Here is an 18,020-nt window from a genome sequence, read left to right on the forward strand (position 1 = left end):
TTCTGTTATTCCTAAGAATGACACCTGTCATAGATTTCCCAGCCTTAGGACAGTTTCTGCAACCTAGACTTATGTTTTAGTCATTCTGTAGTGTAGAGTTCTCCGTGCTGATGGGAACCATTGGACGGAAGAACTTGAGCCACTTCATTGTTCCACACTGTCTGGATCCTCAGGCCCATTGTCTTGATGGTGTACTATTTTGTTGTGGTTTCCTCCCCACAACGTGTGGTTTCCCTCCAGAGAATGTCTGCCAGTCTAAAGGGAACTGGGCACAGGTTCTGTGGTCTCTGCCTGCCCATCTCCAGGTCCCAGTCTTGCTCTGGGAGTTGGCCCAGTTACAATCCACCGTTGTCCTTGTCTACATGTGTTTTTCATATGTATATAATACCCAGGTGTAAGAAGGATACAACACAATTTCTTACTGCTTTCAGAACAAGGAGAGTGTTTTTATTTTGTCTTAAAAAAAATACCTTTTAGAGAAATCAAACCGAAGATCCACTCGTATACTTTTTTTGTGTTTTTAGGAGCTGGCAGCTAAAAATGAAAGTGGCCTGAGTAAAAACCCCTTGAAGATTTCGTGGCTCGAAGGACAGCCTGAGGTTATAGCTCCATCATCTCAACCTGGCCAGTTCATATCTTCACAGGTACCAGTATAACCACGCATTCTCTCTCTCCCACTCATAAAGCATGTCGCTCCTATGTTACAAAATCTTCCCATGGACACAGCTTCCAACAAAAATACTATTGCCTAAACTCTGTCCCACGAAGAAAAGTATGTAAACCTTCTGAGGTTATATTTTTGTATCAGTGGTGTGAGTATTACCCCAGTGCTTGCACTCCCCTCGCGTGGTCCAGAACAATGTGTTTGGTTAAAATGGGCCTCAGTTTATTTGATTTGGAGAGGTGAGGCGCTGGCCTGGGACTGGCCCGAAGCCCCTGGTCGGCCACTCATTAACAGGCCTGACCTGGGAGACCCCAGGAATGCTGCTTCCCATGGCAACCCAGAAGAAGCAGTGTGCAATAATGGTAGTCTGGCACGTGAGACCAACCAAATGTCTACATTGGTGCCAAGTGAGCCTTTGACTCTATATTGCTATTGATATAACATAATTAAAAAATATATATTTTTTTAGATTTTAAATTTGCTGCACCAACCGAAAATGCTTCATTGTGAAAAACATGTTCCCTCTGATCTGTAGGTGTTGCCTCTTGTAAGGTGAAAATCACAGTAGTCCGTACTGCGATCTCGACTCTTTTAATTGATTTTGCATGGCTTATATTTTGTCTTCAGCTGCCAGGCCACATTCAGACACCAGAGGCACATTAACTCTTTTCCTGTCGAAGGATAATCTCATTTCAGCTGTATCCACTGAGAATCTACAATGTTTTTCTTCGTTGTCATTAGATTAGTATGAAGTCATGTTTTTTTTACCCACTGTGTCCATTTCACCTCTCCACTGTTGTGATCTTTACCTGTCAGGGATTTCAGCTCAGTAGACTCTCTCTGTCAAGTTATTTGTGTCTCCAGAGCTGCTGCTGAACTGGGTTTCACCCCTCAACTCAGTGCGCAGTCTCAGACCCCCGTGTCAAGGCTAGCATGTGAGACTCAGCCTGCACACTGGGACTTGTCACACTAATCTCTTTAAATGTTATTATGGTAACCCGGGTTGCCTTACAGATATCCAAAGCTGATTGTTTCTTTTTTTTTTTGTCCTGCATTTTTGTCCGAGTGATTTTCGCATTAGCCCTCAGCGAGAATACTTCTTGCTAAAGAGGCCTCAGATGACATAATGGGTGAATCGGTGTAGATATTAGTAATGTTGTTCCACATCTGGCCTGGACATAGGGGGCATTTGAGAAAGAGAGATAGAGGTAATAAGAAGCCAGAGCCTTGGAGGTCCTTCTCCCCGGACTCTGAAATCTGAAAATCGGATTACTCCCCTATTGTCCGTCCCTCCATTGCAACCCCACACCAGACAGCTGCAATCACATAGGAGCAGCTTGGGCAATGACTTGCTTAACCTCATCAGTCCAAACATAGTGCTCAGGGAGTCAGGGTCTCACTACAGGGAGCTCGGAGAGGCAGACGTATGACTTCAGCCTCAGTGTCAGTTCCAGTTTACTGGGGGGGACAAATTCACCTTAAGACCCCATGCAGGGTCCAGAGACCTGACTTTTGATTCACATCTCACCTTCCAGACTGTCTTGGTTAAGGAATCACTATCTAACCATTTGTTCTGTTTTTGCCAGACGTAAGATTTTTGTCTCCGGAGAGATGTATTACGGTCATCAATCACTGTGTCTTAATTTATGGTTTATTGCGCAGTTTAACATACCATGTTATTTAACACGAACCTATCATGAAGGATTTGAATTTGAGCGTTCTACCCCTGCTTCTCCCATCTCGAGCTGTAGATTCATCATAGGCTGGTCACGACACAAACCAGATGCAGCAGATCAGCTATTCTGGGATTGTTTTTCCAGCCCGCTGGTTTGCTAGTGCTGGAAAAGTGCACTCTCATCTAAAATAGCCCCTGAGTCTGGAAGAGATGCATTGTTTGTGGCCATGCTTTTGGCACAGTCAACCCTGGTCAGACCCCTCTCTGATTGGAGATAAGGGACTGTAGTTTAGTGAGACCAGCAGGCTTCTGTATTTTGCTGTGATCAGACCCAAAATGAGGAAATTATATTGCTATTATTATTGGTTCCTGATATTTATATTGTGTACCAGGTTTGAATGGCTATAGAAAATAGTAATGATAATAAATAATAACACATTTTTATTTAATAGTGCCTTTCATGGCAATCAAGGTCACATTATATCACTTAAGATCAGTAATAAAACACATTAAGTAACAAAGTGCAGCAATGAGTTAACCCTCTGAGGCCGACATTACCTTCTTTAAGAGGCTGTAGCGGGATCAGTTTTAAAGCAAGAGACAGGTGGCTGAGTAATGATTCAATACAATGTATCAATATTCTATTGATCTCATGATATGAAACACAAAAGTGTTGTCTTTTTAGTTTGTTTTGCTTTTAAAGACTGCATTACAGTAAAGACATGTCATTTCCTGAGTTTACCAGACTGTCATTTGATTTGCCCTACCATTTATGTCATAATTTCCACATTACTAACAATGACTCATCAAAAAACAATATTGTTGCAATATCGATATTGAGGTATTTGGTCAAAATGATTGTGATATTTGATTTTATCCATATCGCCCAGCCCTATTGTAGTATAATATAAGGTGCAGTTCGTTCATTGAAAGTGAGAAGGCTAGTTTAAAAGGATTGGTTTAAAGAACAGTTTTGAGGTCTGTTATGGAGTCCAGTATGTCAGAAGGAAGTGAGTAGTAAAGTTTGGATGCAGCATAGGAGAAGGCCCTGGCACCCATTGTAATGAGGTTAATGGCTTGTGGTGCAAGAACAGCTGATGAAGACAGCAAGGAGAGGGAGGGGGTGTAAGTCGAGCGAGACAGGCAGTGCACCTCATAATAAATGAGTTTGGAGTCGTTGGTGATAAATCGTTTGTGTAAAATGGGACCCTCAAGGAACAGAAGACCAGACAGTTTATAGAAAAGATACACAAATTAAGAGTAGCTTGAAATGTGTAGACGCGTTTTCCTTTTTTCTCATTTGGCACGGAATGAAATGTCAGCTGTGGTTATGTTGTGGTCAGAACTTCATGATTATTATGTTACGCCCAATTCATCATACATATCATGAGAGGGGATAGCTGTTACGGGTTGGCTTGGCCCTCATCGTCTAGAGCTTGATAATACATCCATTATCGGTATCATAAAATCCCTTTTTTTGTGTGTGAAACACTGCAGTATATTTCAATAGCATCAGGTTGTACTGGGAGACACAATTACAGTAGACAGACACATCTCTTATTTGCCAAAACAATATTTTTAGTTTTTTTAGTTATCACTGACAAAATAAATAACTCACAAGAGCTACTCCTCAGTGAGATGACAGGGTTTCTTGGTATTCTGTATGACAGCAAGTTTAGACTTTTGGAGGGAGAGAAGTGGTACCAGATGTGATTGGGATACTTCACAGCTCGGTCAGTTTGTGCTGCGCAGACGAGATCATTTGTCCTCAATTACGGGCTCTTTCTTCTCACATCAGTCATGTGGCTGAACACTTGTTGAGCGTAAGTTCATGTGATTCTTCACACTGAGAGCTATTGTGTAGACGAGTCATAGCAGCCAATGAGCCTTGTCTACATGAGGTCTCTTATTCAGAAAAAGCACACAGGAAATGTTAATATTTGAAGATTATAATGAATGAGTAAGGAATATCATAAAACGTGTCAGCGGTTTTCTTTATCAATTATGGTTAAAGGAAATGAAATACCTTCTTTTTTTTTTTTTTTTTTTTTTACCCTTACTTATTAGCGCAATCATTCTTTCCACAGTGTCTGTCTGACATTTTCTCTTGCAAATATATGAAGTATTTATTGTTAAGGGTCACTGTAGCAGACAGTAGACCCTTTGTCCGATGTAAACTTTGTGTGACTGATAAGCTCTCTCTCCTGCTTATCTGGAAAAAGTAGCCTGTCAAGAAAAGTCTGACAAATTGCAGACACACCCTGGTTAGCTATTGAATGTCACTGCTTTATGATAGAGGTGTGCCTAACAACTCAGCAGTTGCTTCAAAGTCCAGTTTACTGTAATAAAGAGTTTGTGACTCCACATGAAATCCTGCTTTACATGCCTGTCTAATTTGGGCTTGTGTGTCTCCCCATTTTGAAATAATGTTGTGGTGGATAATCCAAGGCTTAACACTCTCTAGAAACTGTTAGGCAAGGCTAACTGCCTCCGCAGTGGCTTCTGAGTGATGAAAAAGCCAATTGTATGTCTGTCCATCAGGATGTGTAAACAGTCTCATACAAGCTCTATTAAAAAACAGACGAGAGCAGTTCTATCCACAAAACCACCAATCTTGGAATGTGAAAGATATTTTACTTTACTTCCCCAAAATACAAAACAGTATAATTTTTCAATGCAAAAAAAAAAAGCTTTCACAATGTGTTATTGTCGTAACATACACGAGAAAGATGGTCAGTGATATCTGATATATAATTGGAGATGGCGAAAACAGATATACACTGCAGGCGTATCCACAAACATTGCCGTTTCTGTTTGGACATACATAGAATTCTAAATCTATTGCTAGGAGTGGGACACATATTTTGCAGCATGACCCGTGGGGAACGTTGGAATGCGACTGGTTCTGGGTTTGCACCACAGCCTTTCCTGGCAACCCCCCACTAAGGCACAGACTGAGGTTCTGTCCTAGCTCTCTCTCCTCTCTAGACCTGGGCAAAGTGGACCTTGCTTATCTGCACAAATCTCGGTTTGACGATGCGTGCTCTCACGTACATGCAGTGCATGTATGTGTGCCAGTGCATGTGAGATTCAAGGGAGCTTTTTTTCACGTGTCTGGTGTCTGTTTGGTCAGAAGGTAGTGTTTAAACCCTCATCAGGACTTTCGCTGCAGTAATGGATGTCTCTGGTCCTCCTCCCTCGACACCCCCTGCATATGTGGAAGTATCACGTTACCCTTTACCACTTTCCTTCTCGTGCGCCACTCACCAGAGCATCAGACTCTGATTTGCAGCTAAGAAAACAGCCTGCTCCTGCTTTTACCTTTCTTTTTTATTTTTTTGTCTGAGGTCTTGGACCTGTGGCCTGGCTTGATCTGCAGCCCAACCTGCCACCACTGGCTGGCTTTTATTGGAAGCAGAGCTAAGTGTTTGTTTTCACTGCATTGTTGGGAATGAGAGATGGGGGGTACCTTGGTCTACCTTTGAGTGGGGCCTCTGGGATGCGTGCGGAGGATAAATTGCCCTCTGCACACAATAGATTGGCAAGCACGCCAAGAGCCAAGACATCACAGCTCGAGGACCTTGGACTCCAGCCGCAGCTTTTCTTTTCTTAAACACAACACTCCTAAGTCTTAACAGCCGTCTGCAGTGCTCTGTTTCGCTCCGTTGTTTGGGGGATTTCAATACCAAACTAGGGGAAGTGAAAGAAGGTGAAAATGACCATCTTAAATTATTAAATTATTAACTTACAATTTGTACCAACCTTTACCAGGGCTGAATCTAAGGAGAACATTAACTTTGTGTAGGGTTTTATTAAAAGAAAAAAAAAATCCAAGTTACCTTTTTTTTAAAATGAGAATATGCTGACTTTTTAACAAATGCTGTGGACCACAGTGTGCTTTAGACAAAATATCTGGTGCTCTTTTAAAGGTTAAGCTAAGTTTTCTGTGCCATCAGATCTAAAAAGTCACATGTTGACAGAAATAATAAAAAGGCTGAATTTTTCTTCCTTTCAATGTAGTTAACCAACATTGAAACGTAGGTGAGGAAAGATCTCCCCCAAGGGTTCTTTGTCTAAACTTGGTAGCCAGGGATCATAAAATCATATATCTCCTGCACTATTCCAAAAACAAACATAGCTTTAGGATATTAGTTTGTCCATTAAATCAGGCGTATTCCAAACGTGTAGTAAAGCCTTCCTGTAATGCCTGGCTACTGGCATTTGTCCATCACCTGGAGAACATCATCCAGGATTGAGGGTCCCAGATCAAGGCTGAATGCAAAGCCACTGTCCTCCTCCATATGCTCTCCTACAGTTTTGTCACAGGTCTCTCTGGAGTCGTCCTCCTTGTCTGAATTCAGGCTTCCCCGTCCAACGCGGTGAGCCAGATTGGGAGCCACATTATTCCCACTTTGGTACCCATCCGCCTTTTCCATCGCTGCTTCCCCTTCCTCACTGTCCAGCAGCGGCAAAGAGTTGCATTTCATCCTCTTCTTGGACTTGTTGTGCAGGTGCCGCGCAGGCCAGTCGGGGCTCTGGGAGCCCTCGGCCTCATCCAGGTTCAGGCGAGGGGGCTTTGGCGGTGCAGAGCAGGCCAGGAAGAGGTTCTGCTCACTCTGGGAGCTCTGTAGAAGCAGATTGCGGCCCATCTTTAAGAAGGACAGGTCTCCGAAGCTGTCCGTGTGGGCATCGTTGCCAATATGTGAGATGTGGCGGAAATCAGCCAGAGGAAGGCTAATCATGTTGACAGACAACACCTCCCTGCGTTTGGTGGTCCTGCTGAGCCAACGACCAGAGGACGGCTTTCTGTGCAACGATGTTCTAAGTGGCATTTGGCAGATCTGGTTGAGATATACCTAAATGTTTTTATTTTTATCCGTTTTATATATCCTCAGTCTTTGTATCCTTTTGTATTTCCTCCTTTGTTTTGCCAGTGAAACCTCAGGAAGTGGTGAAGCTTATGAACATAATTCCATCTGCATAAAACAAAAGAAATGAGGAATTATAGTTAAGCCAATCCACGTCTCATACCAAGTTCACAATGCTACATCATAAATCCCTTTTTGATAATCATTTCCAAATTCCAGCTTCCCTCACACCATGCTACAATATGGAGCAGGTCTGTGCTTGCACTCGTAATTGAGCAACAGATGCAGATATGGTACTGAATCAGTCAGATGTGAATCGGCAGCAATTGTTAAGAGATTGCACCTGCTCCACTTGATTTTGATTTAATGAAATTCAATATTATTTGGCAACACAGGGACGTTCCAACAATGCTTTGAAGCTTTAATTTTCTAAATATTTACTTTTCAAATCCCATTTATTTTCCCAGGCAGACATGGTGTGCAGTCTATCCTCTAAAGAAAGTATCAGCCTACTTATGATTGCCAGTAACAAAAGCAACAACAATTCCGACTCCCAAATGGTAATTGTTGCTCTGCATGTAAGTGAATTATATCTCGTCACATTTTGTTTTATGAGAACATGAGGTTTTACCGTAACTTCCTTCAGAAATCACGATAACTTGACTTTGTAACATGTGTTTCTGATTTTCTGAAGAATACAAAAAGCTGGGATGAAGTCAGTTTATTTTGCTGTAGTTGTGAGAGTAATGCAGTGAGTCTGGATGTGGAAGAAGAGTAAGATACTTTTATTCCCTAAATAACACTGTAGGCATTACATTTCAAATTAAGTTATCTGTTTTGTAGTTTAGTTACAGGACTTCATATTACGAATTTTTTCATCCACCAGCAAAACTTTAGAGGAAACATTCTTGATCAAAATGAAACGATAAAATAATACTTAAAATCTTACTTAAAAAAAAAAGAAAGAAATTTTGCGTTCCGTGACCTGTAATCATTTTATTGAGTAAAACAGAACTCTGGCATGCCGATTAGATAATCTGGCCAGTGTCTGTGATTTTACGGTCTCCCAAACAGCTTTGCCCACATTAGATCTGTGTTCGTGACTTGAAACACTCACTCTGTAAATTTGTAAGCCACTACAGCAAACAGGTTTTGTTGGCCCGTAAAGGTTTTATCGGCACTTTATTAGCAGCGGGAGATTGGATAGCGTGGACACAACAGCATTCCTTTCCAAACATGTCAGATTGGCCGAGGAGCCGTTTTAGGATTTCAGCCATGAGATTCATGTTCAGGAAACACTTTGTGGCCAAGTATAAATTAAAGAAGCCTATTAAAACAGATTGGCCAAGAAACAATTTTTGAATGATCTTTCTCAGCACTGCCATAAACAATCCATCTTTGAGACCGATGAGGAATACGACTGGTGAAAATTTAACAACTAGTTACAAGAAATTGGTTTCAAGATTTTACCTTTTCATGCAGTTGTCCTATTGTCTATAGGATTAAAAAAAAGGAAATGGGATAGATAAAGACTGATTAGTTCTTACCTGTCTTGCTGAGCAGATACAGGATGTTTGAAGTCCAACCATGCACACACGTCTCTTTCAGGAAACTAGGCAGCGTCTACCTGCACACCCTGACAAACTCCTTCTTGACATGATGGGGCTTGTTCAACTGTTACATTGAACATCCTTGAGAGAGAGAGAGAGACACAGAGTGAGGGACTTTCCATTCTGTCACAACCAAGTCAACTTTTACATCAAATTGTGGCATTTAACCGCCAAATGTCGCTTACCATTGTCCTATGCTGTTGCTTAGGTGAGTGTTTTCAGTCCAGGGACATTGGATCCTTCTTTCTTTTTTTTTGTTGCTAATCCTTCCCAGTATAAACTCTGTTTTGCATTGCAGAGCTCTCAAGGTGTGTCTCTTATGAAAGTCTTCTTTGCCTAAGAGATAAGCCAGGTGAGGTCAGAGTACAAGAGCGTTAAGACAGCCAGGCGGAAGCTTCTCTTCAATCGGTTTTCTCACGTTATGTTTGCAGTCATCCCACCTTAGCCATCAGATGATATCATCCTGGTTGCGGTGTATGTTGGCCATTTAGTCATAAGTGTTAAAATGAGTCCTGCTGGTTGGTTGGCTGCACCCATTACCTGTGGGAGAGTGGGTGCAAAACAGGAGCTGCTGATTTAATTCCTGTGATATTGAAACATGGGTGAAAATAAGGCGCACAACTAATTTCAAGGGATTGAGAGAGAGGTTGGGTTTGAATAGTGAGTGAACAGTTAGTGTACAGCAGGTTGTGTTTGAGTGTGTGTGTCATAGATTGTGCCTAAAAGGAAGTCATAGTCAGTGAGCAAACAGGTCAGCCCCTCAGAGGAGGGGGTTAACTGATCTCTAATCTCCATGTCATTGTCCCTGTGCTCTGCTGATTTCCTGATTTCCTGCCTGCTGTTGGCTTCTCTAAAGCCCCCGGAGTGGAGCCCACTCTACGGGCCCTTCTGCCTGACTGGAGGCCTATAGCTTCTCTATGCAACCAAAGCACACCCTCACAAACAGACATGTATGTACAGGCAGGCCGGGTTACGCAAGAAAGATAACTTTGCGTTTCTACTTCTCACGCCTCCAGCATGTTGTCTTTGCCTTTGGAATGCTATGTCAACACAGGAATGGAAATTGTGTTAGAGCAACAAACCTTTTTTTAACTGTTCTATGGAATTTTGTTTGTGTTTTAAAAATGGCAGGGTTAAAGCATTTTGTTGTGCTCTCACAGGCAGTAATTTATACTTGTGCTGATCATGCCCTTTTGGTTGTCTTATGGTTTGGAGGGATTCTCTTTTGAACTATATACAACCTGTGCCCCTTTTGTTTTAAAGTCTTATAATGAACATTGCGTTCCAGCAGAAACAAAGACACGGCTGTGGATCCCTTTGTTCTGAGTCTCAATGCTCCTCCTTGTTCAATAAACTTGAACATGCAGGATATGAATGAAAAGGACAAATCATATATTTCACTGCTCCTACACTCCTTTCATATTGATCCAATAAACAAAAGGCGTGCCGCCTGATCCTCTCTTGTTCTCCCGCTCTGCACTCCAGGGCCAGAGCAGCCGGCAAGACCAGACACAATTACTCACGCAAATGAAATTATCATAACATTTACTCAAGACTGAAACAGAACACATTTGAACATTTCTCTTCTGAGAAACCCCCTCCTTCTTCCACCTTCAGCCACAGCTACACAACTGCTTTAATGATGACTATCAGGGTGAAGTGCTATAGTTATCTGCTGTATTGGAATGACCTCACAAGACCTTCTGTCTGACCAGAGTTCAGCTCACTCTGTAAGTTTGGTTGTCGTGCTATGTAGCCTCGGGGCTGATGCGTTAAACCCTGGCTGGATTTCTGTATAAGCTTCTTTTCTACGGCCTGACCATAGCGGGCAGTGTGGTTTGATGCAGCTATGTTGGGCCTGAAATCTGGGATGCTGCGTGTTTTTGTTGTTGCAGGATAAAAAGTGTTTCCAGATATTGCTTTGACTGGCGCTAGAAGCCCAAACTGAGGCTTTGGTGGATATTCTTCTTGTCCTTTGTTGTGTGTTCTCCAGCTTCCGCTGTATCGAGGCCCTCAGACTGTCAGCATTTAGACGAGATGTACTGCAAAACCGGATTCTTTTCTATGAATTTTTCATTTTTTCGTTTACGACAAACAGGACATACTGTGCTTTGAAAAAAAATTCTTATTGTAGGACATCCATGAGTCACCAAGAGTATGAAAACAATGAGACTGGACAGTCAACTCCTTGCTTAAAATTGAGCAGGCCTGTTTCTAAAGCAGTTTCCAGGAGCTATTCTTTGTAACATGCTTAAACCAATTCTACTGAGAACATCCAAATTTGCATTTAACGTCATCCTAACCATTGTCATGACTGTTTGTCTGCGAAGTTTACGACACGATGACAGGCCTTTTGAATGCGCTCCAACAGAAACTTGGCAGACTATAAAGACGAAATGCAGTCACTCAGTTACATGACTGCCTCATGACAGAGATCTGACACCATTCAAAGTCCAGGTGTTAAAGCATTGAAAACCAAGTGCAGACTCATTACCACATGACAAAGCCTACAGTAGCCTCTAATCAACAAGGTAAGGTCACGTCAGCACCAACACACTCAGAGTTGAATAGGCTAGATGACTAATGAAGAAACATTTCTGATGAGGTAATGTATGTTGATACCCGATACTATAATAACCTGACACATCTTGATTATTTATGTGTGTTTTAGACATCAAGGTGTTGTGATGCCTGTTTTTGCATTTTAGCACCATCATACGTTATTAACTCTTTACAAATGAGCTCCATTGTTCTACAGTGGACTTAAAGCAAGAAGTCTCAACATATGTTAGTCTATCAGAGGGGAAATCTATTGGGCTATTGATGTAAACTACATAATATATGGAGCAGCCATGTCTTGTGCTCAAACCTGGTCCCCCTGTTTAACAAAGGCAGAATTTCCCTCTCCAGAAAGTTTGCGTTATTAAATAGACAAATCTTGTGCTCATGTTGATCTCTATTTTACGCCCACAGACTAATAAAATGTCTTCTGTGTTTAGAGCTCTCCATTTAGTTTTTGCAGGATTGAGTGAAAAAAAAAAAAAAAAAAAAGTACATATGCATAACTCATAACACACCGTTTCGTTCCAGCTAATGTGGGCGGTCGGTGATGGCTGGGAATGTACTGCTCTGTCTCCTGGCTCTGACTCATTAGTAATTATAAAATCATGGTTGGGATATATAGATTTCTTTGAAGGCTGGAGATGTGATGTAAACAGTATACAGCAGGATACATCCCACTAGCTGTTTGTTCTGCAGCTTAAAGAGTTAAGGACCCATGTTAATATGGACACATTCGTACATACGTTCAGAAAGAACAAACATTTTATGTTTTATATTTGGAACCCTGACTTAATGTTGAGTTAATGCCTGAGTTCTTTTTGACATCTCCAAGGTTCAGACTGCATTCTTACCAGTCCTGTGGCCACATTTGTTTTAACGGGAAATCGGTTGCAATCAGAGGGCTTTTCCCGGAAGGCCAGGATGTGAAAGACATAATTTTGCTTTTACAACGATGTATTGTTGGATATTAAAGAGGCCAAACCCCCACATCCCCCTATTCTAGGATCCCTGAGCTCATCCATCATAAAGAGAAATGCCAGGGCACCAGGAGTTCAGGTCTCTGCTGCCATTTCTCTTTTCACTGTTTGTTTCCTTAACTTTAACAGTTTCCAATGGCGCTCTCCGTCTCCGTCCAACAGGCTTCTTTTCTGTCCAATACCGTGACCACGTACAATCACATGCATACACGTCCACACACACACACACACACACACACACACACACACACACACACACACACACACACACACACACACACACACACCCCATACACCCACTTCCATGGTACCTCACATCCACTTCTGCATTTTTTCCCTTCACATTTACCTTTAAATGCTTTTGGCTGAATCTACAGTCCACACGCAACCATTCAGGCAGTGTACTACATTTTATTCAGGAGAGACACGTGAATGAAGAAAAGATCATTGTAGAAAAAAATAATTGTTTAATATAACAAATGATCTGTGATAACAAGACCTTGACAGTCTGTGGTGCTTAGATTCTTTGGGGAAATTTGTAATTGAGGGCCATCAGCCCTGAGCAGCAGCAAGATAAATCTCGAGTGGAGTCCAGACACTAGTGGTGGTGGTAGCTGCTGATTCTGCTGTGACTGGTAGGCTAATGAGGCTGACAAGTCTGCAAAGACAGAGCGATGATTGGGAGGCGGAGGGGAGTGAGTTACTTAATGGACGTACGTAGGCAGAGAGTGAATTGTTTAAAAAAACAACAAAAAAAAACAGCAGTGAGATGATAGGCTGACCATATAGGTGTGTCGCTGTGCTGCTGGATAGACCAGCTGATGAGAACAGATGATAACACAATGACAGCCAGGACATTATGAGTGAGCACCGATGAGAGGAGTGAATGGCAGGATGTATGAGATATAAACGCGAGAGCTTCCTGTGCACCCGATGATGTGAAAGGTTTAGAAAGCAGCTTTGTCTCTAGGTTTTTGTCCCTGCTGTGGCTCGACTTTGTGATTTAGATTTTTTTAAATAGCTGGATTTAACATACAAATAAACATTTTTCCCATTGTCCTTTTTGAAGGATGTCTGTAAATTCTGCAGCTTGTACACATAATAATTGTCACAGTCCGGGACCTCTAGTTTAATTCATCAAGACTTTCTGTTCAGACAAAATGACTCGCACATTAGTTGGCCTTCATTGTCAAATAAAAGGAGGTCTTGTCTTGGAGTCCCATTCAAAAAGCCAGATGTTTGCAGTTCATGTGCATTTGAAGGGGTTAAATACAGGAAGTAGATTTGGGCCTTAATCTCTATGTAGTGCTTGTCCTTCACTAACAAAAACGGTATAATAGAGCAGACCTTCAGGGTTTTATGTCTGCTGAGTCTTATAATGAATGATGATTAATCCTCCACCATTTACAAAGTCTGAGTTTTCTCTGCAGAGGAATTTCACCTTGGCTCCAGTGTTGCGTGGTGCAGTGCCCCTGGCTGTTTGTTTGAGTTAGCAGGAGGGCTACCCCCCCCACACACACACCCACACACACACACACACACAAATGATTTCTAAATAAGTGTTCGCCTCTCATAAATCACCTACTCCACAGGTCTGTGACACACGCATAGAAACACACACCACGCCACCACACACGCTCCGGATAAATAGTTCCTTGATTAACTTCACCAGAGTGCATTAGAGGCAGAAATGTCAGCCTGGACCACAGAGCAGGCCTGTTAAAGAGACGCCATTTTTTTCCTCTTGGCAGCAAAGTCTCTCCTTGGCTCTGTGACCAATCTAGTTAGAGATATGATGGCTGGTGGTGTTAATGAGTAATCCAATTATCAAATACACATTGGTAACCTATCAGGCTGCAATGTGAAGAGACTATAAGCTTGAAATGGTATAGAATAGAAGTATATCAACTAAAGGTGTTTTAAGAGTCACTAAAGGGTAATTTTTAGTTACTGAAGTAATAAAATCAGCCAAGAGGCATTGTTAAACCAAATGTTCTTAGCGAGTTAACAACTTCAAGCTTAAGTACTTTGATGGATTCCTTGTTTATCGGGTTGCTGCACAAGTGCGTCTCTCTGCCATATGGCCCTCTCTGTGTGCTTCTCCCCTTGTGGTCCTTTACATTCACACTTATATTTTGCACATAGGGCTGATGCTCCTGGCCAGGCTTAGACATAGTATCACTACAATTAACTTACATTTCAAGGTAAATGGTCAACTGCATTGTTACTAACAACACATTCGAAAATATCCCAAGTTTATATTATCCGATTTTGAGAGGAAAAAGTACAGGAAACAAAAATCAGCAGAGAGGCAGAATGAAGTCTTGCTTTTTTTTTGTTCTTGCTTCTTGTGTGTCCTCTTTATGAGTTGCAATGAAGTGGTGTGGTTTTCCATTTAGACGCACTAATGGAACACAGTAAAAAAGGACAGCGACGTCAGCTGTAGTAATCTTTATGTGTATGCAACAAATTAAATAGAACACCGGAATAACTGAGAGGAGAAACATTATGGATGTAGGGCCCGATAACACACTGGATGGTTGGACGAGTAAATTATGTGAAGAATATGCTATGGCCTCAACATACACAACCCAATAGAAATTTTTTTTGGAGAATTTTGGCCTGATCTCCACCACTATTTGTCTGCATATGTGTTTGTGTTCTGACATGCTTTAGAGTTAGAAATGACCTCTTTTGCTTGTGATAGTTTAAAAGAAAAAAGTTATTTTATTTTTTCCATTTTATAGAGATAGTTGCATCTCTAAGTAGAGTCTAAACTCGTCCTTCTCTGTTGCATACACACATACTCGCATATTTCCTCACGTCTTCATTCACTCGTGCTCACACGTGTACATTCTCACACAAACACACATGGAGGAATGGTGTAATGTGCAGCTGATCTGACAACTTTAGCCGGGGGAGCACAGTAGCCACCTGCGCAGCGAGATGCCTCCTGCAGTGTTTGTGTGAGTGTGTGTGTGTGTGAGTGTGTGTGTGTGTGTGTGTGTGTGTGTGTGTGTGTGTGTGTGTGTGTGTGTGTGTGTGTGTGTGTGTGTGTGTGTGTGAGAGACACTGCCTGACTCACAGTGCTGGTGGTATTCATGATGTCATTACTGGCCTGGGGTGTGCTGGTTGGAGGCCTGGCCATGTGCTGATGTCACATAGCTAAAGCTCAGCTTGTGTGTGTCTGTGTGTCTGTCTGTGTGTCTGTCTGTGTGTCTGTCTGTCTGTGTGTTTTACTACCATCCTACCTCTGCGCTGGCTTTGTAGGGAGGCCCATTGTTTGTGTTCTGTGGTTTCCTACTCACCCTGGGCCCCAGAGTTACTGCAACACAAACACACACACACACACACGCATGCATACGTACACAAGCAAGTGTTTAGTTACAGAGTGATGCACTGGCTAAACATGTACATTGTAAGTTAACACTCCAGGCAAGGAAACATCCCTCATGCCGGGAAGGAATGCATCACACTTCCCATAACACACCTGTTAATGCTCAGAGTCCCCCCTGCATCATTAGCTTGGTACAGTCCGTCCTTTGACCACACCGGGCAGAGAAGAGGTCAGGCCAATTCTGACTTGAACTTTCTCCTTGCACTTCAATGTAGTGGCCAGAAGAGGGCAGGGTAGAGTGGAGGAATATTTGCTGAGAAAGAGGGAGCACTTTTTATCCAGCTTGCTTGTGTTTTGTTTAATTTGAAGATGCGAGAGTTGTTTATTTACCTAATGGCATTTGCGTGATATTTCAGAGTTACGTGTCAGACAAGGGCTTGAGCTCACATTACTGGAATGATAATAGCTTTCCTCAATCCAGGGGTTGAGGAGGAGGAGGAGGAGGAGGGAGGTGCGGGGGGGTAACTTCCCCTCACCGACCCTCTCTTCTCTTCTTCCTTCATACTAACCCCTTTTTCTCTTAGCGCATGGATGCTGGAGTCCCCGTGATGTTTTCCAGATGCTCGGTGAGCGCATTGACCAAAATCTACCTCTCCTCCTCAGATCGCTCTCACTCGCCCCTCTCCCCCATACTCACGCTCGCTCGCTTTCTCCTGCAGCTCACTGTCTTGTTAAAGAGACACTTCCTTGGCCCAGCAGACTTCCTGGATACAATCCTATAAAACAATGGCTTAATCTGTGGACACACACCCCCACCAAGCTTCAAAATTGGATGACGGTCACTGAGCGTGCATGATGAGTGTGTTATGGCATCATCCTAGGTGCATATTTTTAAAAACAGCATCCCCACGCTTCTTTAGAGGATGCGTGTGGCATTTGTGACCCGTGTTTGTCCGTGTGTGTAAGACGTCTGGACCGTGTTCCACCCTGCTTGATTAGCCAGTGGCTGCCCTCTCCGATTCCCCCCCCACAGTAAGAGACTGTGGCCGTCGTCCTCTAAGCCGGAGCCCTTCAAAGAAATCACACACTCGCAGTGAGAGGCCACCGACTGCCAAGCTTAATCCCGGCCCTCATTTTGGGGTTTAATGACCTCAGGCAGCGGAATTACCCTGTCACAGTTGCTCTGCGGGCTGCTGTCTCATACATTTTCACTGTGCTGTCGTGCTGATGGTAACTGAGATGAGGGAATCTGTAGGAGTCCCCCTCTCCTCCGCTGTGCGCCCACAGGCCCTGTCGTGAAAGCAAACATTCAGCGGACGGTGACAGTGGTGTCATTTGCTCCGTCTGCCGCCCGAGTCGATGTTGTCATGATGTAAAACACAGGCATGTTTGACTTTTCTGTGATCCCTTTCCAGTGTAATGGCTCACTAGAAATGTTCCTTGAATATTGATTAAAGGGCCACTAATTTCAAACATCTAGTTGATCTGTTGAATATTTTTTTCAGAAAATATTGAAAAATGCTCCTGTAAATGTCTTCAATTGGTTGTCGACCAACAATGCAAAACCCAAAGTTCTTCAGTTGCACAGTAGAACATTTTCTGCTGCTCAATTTGTCTATTAGGGTACCAATTGTTTGTAAATCTTTAAAAGAAAGTCTGAATTCCTGGGCTCAAATACTTACAATAGAGCCTTATTTTGTCCGTATTAACACTTATAATATGTGCGTTCAGATAACAGTGACATCTTCCATGTTATTATAACCTCTCTGTGTCACCTTGTTTGACATTGTATGTTTGTCTATCTCTTTCACTTACAGGGCGCCCTGTCCAATGAACGCGACTATGAGAGTGTGGTGATGATGAAGATGAGGCAGGCCGCTGAGCGTCAAAAGCTCATAGAACAAATGAAGAGAGAAGATGATGACGAGGCTGCCAGCTCATAGCACAGCACCCACCTCGGTACCAGCCTGCACCTATTAAATAAATACCTGTTTAGGCTTTAGTTTCATAAAGCCTCTTATTTGGTTTATTGATTTTTTTTGTATGCAATACAATGTGTGGCAAAATAAATCTTTTTATTAACTAAAAAAAGAATCTGTGGTTTTAATCAGTCTTTCCATTTTATTAAGAATGTAGGATGACTGAGGGAGATACAGAGTAGAGAAGAAGTGAGGTCTCCTGCAGTGCGGACAGAGAGGTATGAGTCCTAATACTAAGGCAGCAGGGATGAATCATTACTGCACACTATCTAGTGTAACCATATTGTGTCAATGTGTGGATTCCAATTATATTTTATTATTCTATTAATAATCTATTAATCAATTTTA

At 42.4% G+C, this 18,020-nt stretch overlaps 2 protein-coding genes across 2 annotated transcripts in view; one reads left to right on the top strand and one right to left on the bottom strand.

The window, feature by feature from the left end:
* dnajc17 (DnaJ (Hsp40) homolog, subfamily C, member 17) overlaps positions 1 to 17,776 on the top strand; it is a 31,543-nt gene extending 13,767 nt beyond the window's left edge. The window contains exons 10-11 of the mRNA XM_054614123.1: positions 525 to 644; positions 17,511 to 17,776. Of these exons, the coding sequence (XP_054470098.1) occupies positions 525 to 644; positions 17,511 to 17,636 (246 nt within the window). The 3' untranslated portion in view covers positions 17,637 to 17,776. The remainder of the gene's footprint in view (positions 1 to 524; positions 645 to 17,510) is intronic.
* On the bottom strand, positions 6,551 to 7,171 carry LOC129103132 (cdc42 effector protein 3). The gene has a single exon (XM_054613428.1). The coding sequence runs from the start codon at positions 7,169 to 7,171 to the stop codon at positions 6,551 to 6,553; it is 621 nt and encodes a 206-aa protein (XP_054469403.1).
* Positions 17,777 to 18,020: the final 244 nt, after the last annotated feature.

Source organism: Anoplopoma fimbria, chromosome 15 (genome assembly GCF_027596085.1).
Source record: "Anoplopoma fimbria isolate UVic2021 breed Golden Eagle Sablefish chromosome 15, Afim_UVic_2022, whole genome shotgun sequence".
Lineage (NCBI taxonomy): Eukaryota > Metazoa > Chordata > Actinopteri > Perciformes > Anoplopomatidae > Anoplopoma > Anoplopoma fimbria.